Source organism: Aptenodytes patagonicus, chromosome 6, assembly GCF_965638725.1.
Source record: "Aptenodytes patagonicus chromosome 6, bAptPat1.pri.cur, whole genome shotgun sequence".
Lineage (NCBI taxonomy): Eukaryota > Metazoa > Chordata > Aves > Sphenisciformes > Spheniscidae > Aptenodytes > Aptenodytes patagonicus.
The window spans coordinates 3439205-3445327 of NC_134954.1; the positions used below are offsets into that span (position 1 = coordinate 3439205).

A 6123-nucleotide genomic window follows, 5' to 3' on the forward strand; every position below is an offset into this window, starting at 1 on the left:
ATATGAGAGTAACTGCTGTGTTGCTTTTTGCATGATAAAGGAATGCAAAAGTATCTCCGTATGCAGGCCCTTTAACCAATCCAACTAGATAATTGAGGGTTTTATTCCTTCCACGCATTGATGAAATACTCAAGTGTTTTTCTGTCAAACCTGCCTTTCAATAGACGAATACCTGCTGTTACGTAAATTAACACTGTATGAGTACTTACTACTTGTGGGCTGGCGATGCAGAAAGGAATAGAATGTCTTCCCTGCAGCCGCAGTATTTACCAGAGACACTTTCAAAGGAGAGAGCAGAAATAAACATTTCTACACTGTGGCACTGAAGGTACACGGTACGCGTTAAAAACCTAACGGTGCTTTAAAAAACTGAATTCTTGAGCGCAAGTTATTAAGAAGGGCAAGGGGAAAGAAGTAAAGTCGTAACGCGGTAGCGATCATCCTAACGCATCCCCGTACATCGCAAATGGCAGAGGGTCCCCACAAATGGCATACGCTGAGCTTTGTCCTGTGGCTGCAGTTAGCTCCAGGGAGAACCTTCCTCAAGCAGAGGTGGTAGTCGCCTCTCCCAGGTTAAGACGGAAGAGAACAGCTAATGGTTCATGACTACCCACCCTGGTTCTGTGTTGGTAAGCTGGGTTCTGCCCTCCTGTCTGCTTTATTCTCCCTCTCTTGGACTAATGCTGCCGGTGTCTGGCAGCCTATTCCGAATCACGAACTTAACATTTAATCTCCTCTTCCAGCCTGGAGTCCAGTACGCTCCACTCGGGTAGAGGAATAGGGGATTACCGCTACGCAAAATTTAAGATCTTTAGGCATGACTGGAAACTACAGATCTTTCAGAGTTCACACAGCTTGTGATCTCGCAGAGGTCAAAAAATTCCGGAGAAAGCTTCAGGCCTTTGTTTACTTTCCCGGTGCTTCCATTTCTTGGCTGTAGCCGCTTGTGCCCCAGACCGTGTAACGCAGGGAAATGTCGCACAGCAAAAAAAACCCCAACACAACAAACCGAGCGAGTGCAAGGGGGGGGGGGGGGAAAGCCAGCAGCTTGTATTTCCCATGGTTTTCCCCACGGTGTTGTGGTATATCCCGCCTGCTCTGCTTTCCCCCAGAGTGCCCCAAAGCACCGCTTTTTTTCTGCAAGATGTGTGGATAGTGTAACTGATGCATACCCCTTCAGCTGCGTATCTCTGCGTGCTTTTAAACAACTAGAAAACACAAGTGTTCTGACCGAAATAGTTACAGTAATAAAACACCACCAGCCACACAGATTTTCTTTTTGTTTTTTACTTCGCCTTTTTTTACTGAAACTTGAGCAAAGTTTGGCTTTGGACAAGCAATCTGTACACTCAAAGGAACCCAAAATACAAATATAATACTGGGATTCTACAGTAGCCAGAGATGTATACAATGCATGATTTTTTCTGACTGGTACTGTGATGTGGATCCAGACTAACGCTCCTGAAACCAGCGGAGTTTCCCAAAATTTGCATAAGCAGAGAGAAGGATTTGGCATACGGCCAGACTGTCCATTTTAATTTGGCTCCGAAGTATTTTCAAATACATGGGTAGGAACTTGCTATGGAGTATGACCGTTCGCTTGTGAATAAGCCTGAAAATCCTGTTTGGGCCTGTGATCTTCAACTTTTTGTAATGTGCCAACCTCTAAACGTTTTAAAGTTGACCCTCACGTAACAAATTTAAGCTTCCGATGATGGATTTGCTTTTCCTACTTACCTTTCGCAGATCCTTTAGAAGTAGTCCATGGATCCCAGCTGAAACCATTGGTTTAGTCAAAATGGCAAATACTGTTTACAGAGAAAAGGCGAGAATAAAACTATGATGTGGAAAGAAAAGAAAAAGACGGGAGTACACATTTCTTACTGTAACCAGTATTTCAGGGCACAGCTACGTAACAGCTTCCGTTGCGACTGCAGCTCCTGTAAACATACCCGAGTTGGTGCGAGCTCGCCAGCTTGCCCAGACAGTGCCGGCAGCGCTTCTGCGATACCCAAGCGGCTCACCGCAGCCAGAGAGCCCGCAGGAGCGAAGCAAGAGCTACGCAGCGAGCTCCAGCGGAGCTTCACGAGCACCCAGAGCTACCTCCGGCACGTCTACCCGAGATGGAGTCACAGCAGTGACTGCCGGGTGGGCCCATCTGAACTGCAAGGTACCGGAGCTTACCTGATTGAATAGAAATGCTGATAACGCACGCTGCGCTTGCAGTAGAAGCACGAACAGGTAAATCATATATCGGTGCATATGATGTACACATGTACATATTTCATATATTTATTTTTCTTAGAAAACATTGCTGCTGTTTATGTCCATTAATTTACATATATTTATTCTTACTACAGTATCATTTATAATAATACTTTCACTTCTATAGCACCTCCTCTTCAAGGATCTCCAATTGCTTAAAAACTTTAATAAATAAAGCCTCACATCTTGCCTGTGAGGTAGGTCAACGCTATTATCAAACTTTACAGATGCATTAACCGAAGAACAGAGAGGTTAAGGCCAAAATTTTCAAATGTTTGTACCTGAAGTCAACCATCTAAATTCTCATTTAGATGCTTAAATAAAAGTCTCGTGATTTTCTTTGGTGCAGAACATCCATGACTACTGCTGAAGTCAACAGGGGCTAATAGTCAGGCCTGATTTTAGGAGGCATACACCTTTTACACGGCTAACGAGCAACTCCAAGTCTGAAAACACTGGTCTAAATACACAAACCATGGTCAGAGCCACAGCTGATCCCAGTAATTTATCTCCTCAGGGCCTTTATATTACGATATTCGACTTTAAAAGGCTGGTGCGGATCTTTTTAAATAGACATAAGTGACACAAAAATCATACACCGCTTCCACAAACTGTGTCCATCGTAACAGAGTCCGTACAAATACCGCTTGGGTTTGTGGGGTTTTTTGGGCGTCAGGGGCTTGTTTTTCAGAGATTTGTGATAATCAAGACAACGCACAGTACACATCACTTGTGCAGTCATAAAACACATCACACATCTTCACCTGCTGTCTTTACATTTCTACGTAGTAAATTCCCTTGCACTTGTGATAAATAGAAGTGGTCAAGTAAAGGTCTATTACGAGGATACTTGTCAGAATATCATGCAGACAGCTTGCAAAATACACGTACTAAAAGACCACTTTGAAAATTCTTGAATTGTTAAGCACGAAAATAATTACCTCATTCCATTACAGTACTGTGCAGAACCACGGAATAAGCGGCATTATCTTATTCCCCACAGAACAGATTATAACAGCTAATTAAGTTAAAAAAATTCAGGCACCAAATGAATTATCCTGCAACATAGAACAGTATCTATATAGAGTGCTCTCCTTAATATACTACAGAACCAGTCGTATGGCAATGTTCTTCCATTTCATATTATGAGCGTCTCGTCACATTTCAAAGACATCTTTGATGTTCCAACCTTGCTAAACAAAAACGTTTTCTACTGGCCTTTACAGAAACTCCTAACACAGAAGAGAAACTTACCAAGAGGGAAACCCACCGCCTTGTTATAGCTACCTCGACCGAAGGTAAATGTTCGATACATTAATTATGCTACCGCATTCCACTTTTACAGTGACGCTGAGAGTTTGTATTTTAATGTGGGCTTCTCTCACCGTGTAAAAAATTGAAATCAATGGCCAGGGAAGTATTAGTCTCTACCACAGGAGTCTCTCAGCTCTGTTTTAGAGCTCCATTAATTAAATCATCTTCCATAAATTAAGTGTGCAATGTGGTGTTTCAGTCTCCCACATTAAATGAGAATTTCAAAGAATTAAGTAATAAAGCTTATTTTAAGCAACCAACAGAGGGCTCAACGGCCTTCTAATAAAATTATAACAAAACCGTACTCAAAACATTGTAGGGAAACTTTGGCTCAGTCTCTTTAAGATAATACATTTCTGTTACAGCTTCTTCTGTATGTACTCATAAAAGGGAAAACACAAAAGGCGTTTAACATTGTGATCCTGTTGTGCTCCTAACCACAGTGAATCTCTCCAATTATCTTCCAGGCGGGGGCAACAGTAAGCCAGTTTTCTTTAATCGAGACTGCGTCCTTCTGCATCAGGGAGCACAGAAAGCAGGGTACGCTCCCGACAGAGGCGGGGAGGAGCGCGCCCCCCCAGCCCCCGAGCCCCAGCTCCCCGGGGAGGCCCTTTCAGCCAGCTTCGCTAGAGGGACGCGCCCTGCCCTGCCTCCGGAGCGGCCGGACCCTCCGCAGCCCCTCGCCCGGTCACCCACCAGACCATCCCCGCCACCTCGGACTCTGCCTGAGCCGCGGGGCTGGCCTGGCTTGCAGGGCCCACCGTGCCGGGCCTGGGGCCTGTCACCGCCGCGGGCCTGGAGCCGGGCCCGAGCCCGGGCCCGGGCCCTGCCCTGCCGCCCCCCCGCCAGGCCCCAGGCCCAGAGCCGGCCGGCCCGTTACGCCCAGGAGAGCCACGGCCTCGCCCGTGGCCACCCCCCGCCGCCGCCCACCCGCCTCTCGGCCGGGACGGGGCTAACACCGACCAAACGAGGGGTACCTGCGAGCAGGGGCCGCGGCCGAACCGCCCCCGGCCCGGCCGGGGCCGCCCGGCCGCGCTCTCCCCTCACAGCGGCGCGCGGGGGGGGGTCGGACCCCGGCTCCCCTCACAGCCCGCTCCGCGCCTCCCGCCCGGCCCAGCCCAGCTCAGCGCCCGCCGCCGCCCGGCCCCGCTCCGCTCCGCTCCGCTCCGCTCCGCCGGCGCTACGTGTCGCTCCTGCGGGCGGCCGTCGCCGCCCGGCCCCGCGGGGTGCCGTTGGCCGTCGCCCTGCCGGTCGCCGCCGCCGCCTCCGGCCGGTACTTGAGCCAGCAGATGAGCCATGTGACGACGACGGAGAAGAGGGCGAGGATGCTGGCCACCGACAGGCAGATGGGCCCCACCGGCGACGGCGAGGCCGAGGCGCCGGGCCCGGCGTCTCCGCCGTACTGGTTGACGAAGATGAGGCCGGTGAAGAGCAGCACCACCATGGAGAGGAAGGAGACGACGACGCACACGCAGCCGGCGCTCAGCGCCGCCCGCTTGCAGCTCTGGCAGCTCTCGTAGCCGCCGCCCGAGGAGCGCGGCCCGGCCCGGCCGGCGGGGGCGTGGGGCGGCGGGGCGAGGGCGGCCGCCGCCTCCCGGGCGCGGGGCGGGCGGCGGGGCGGCAGCGGCGGCAGGCTGTCCTGGGGCAGCGGGTCGCGGGCCCGCAGCTGCGGCGGGCAGGCGGCGGCCAGCTTGGTGTTGACGGGGAGGCCGTGGACGCGGTGGTCGGGCAGCGCCGTGCGGTGGCGGCAGAGCGGGCAGGCCAGGGAGCCGCCGGCCGAGCGGCCGGGCCCCGGCCCCGGCTCAGCGGCGGAGGCTGCGGGGGGCTGCTGGGCGGCCCGCAGGTGCAGCTGGCTCAGGCACTCCTGGCAGAAGGTGTGCAGGCACTCCAGCAGCTTGGGCGCCCGCCGCTCCAGGTCGAAGTAGTTGTAGCAGATCTTGCACTCGTAGTCCTCGTAGCTGGGGGCGGCGGCCGCCGCCGCCGCCGCCTCATCATCCTCCCGCCGCCCGCCCTGCCCTACGCCGCCCTTCTGCGCCGGCTCGGCCATAACATCTCGCCGGAGGGGGGACGGAGAGCCGCGGAAAGGCGGAGAGTCCCGGGCCGCGCCGCGCCGCGCCTGGGAGGCGGCCGGGGAGCCGGGGCGCCGCGGCCCCGCCGCCTCCTGGCCGCGCCCGCGGGCTGCGGCGCGGCCCGGCGGGGAGGGAGGGGAGGGATGGAGGGAGGGGAGGAGGGCCGGCCGGCCGGCCGCCTGCCTGCCTGCCTGCCTGCCTGCGCCGCCCGCCCGCCGCGCTGGCGGCTGCCGGGGGCTGCTGGCGGCCGCCGCGGGCGGGGGGCGGGATCGGCGCCGCCCGCCCCCGGGAGCGGCCGCCGGTGCGCGGCGGCGGGGAGCGCGTCCCGGCCGGGGCGGCGGCGGCGGGGCCCTTCTGCCGACCCGCCTCGCGTCGCCTGCGGCGCGGGCTCGGCCCGGCCCCCCGCGCCCAGAGGCCGCTGGAGGGGCGTGGGGTCCCGCCGCCGGTGCAGCCGGGGTGCCGCATCCCCGCGGCG

General features: G+C 55.2%; 1 protein-coding gene across 1 annotated transcript; it reads right to left on the bottom strand.

Annotated features, from left to right (window-relative positions):
- Nucleotides 1-4759: 4759 nt before the first annotated feature.
- On the bottom strand, nt 4760-5688 carry RNF228 (ring finger protein 228). Its single transcript, XM_076340622.1, has one exon. It carries the CDS (start codon nt 5624-5626, stop codon nt 4760-4762), a length of 867 nt encoding a protein of 288 aa, XP_076196737.1. The 5' UTR covers nt 5627-5688.
- Nucleotides 5689-6123: the final 435 nt, after the last annotated feature.

Excerpts from the sequence above, each read along its gene's own strand:
- RNF228 (XM_076340622.1), bottom strand. The coding sequence starts at position 5,626 with ATGGCCGAGCCGGCGCAGAAGGGCGGCGTAGGGCAGGGCGGGCGGCGG.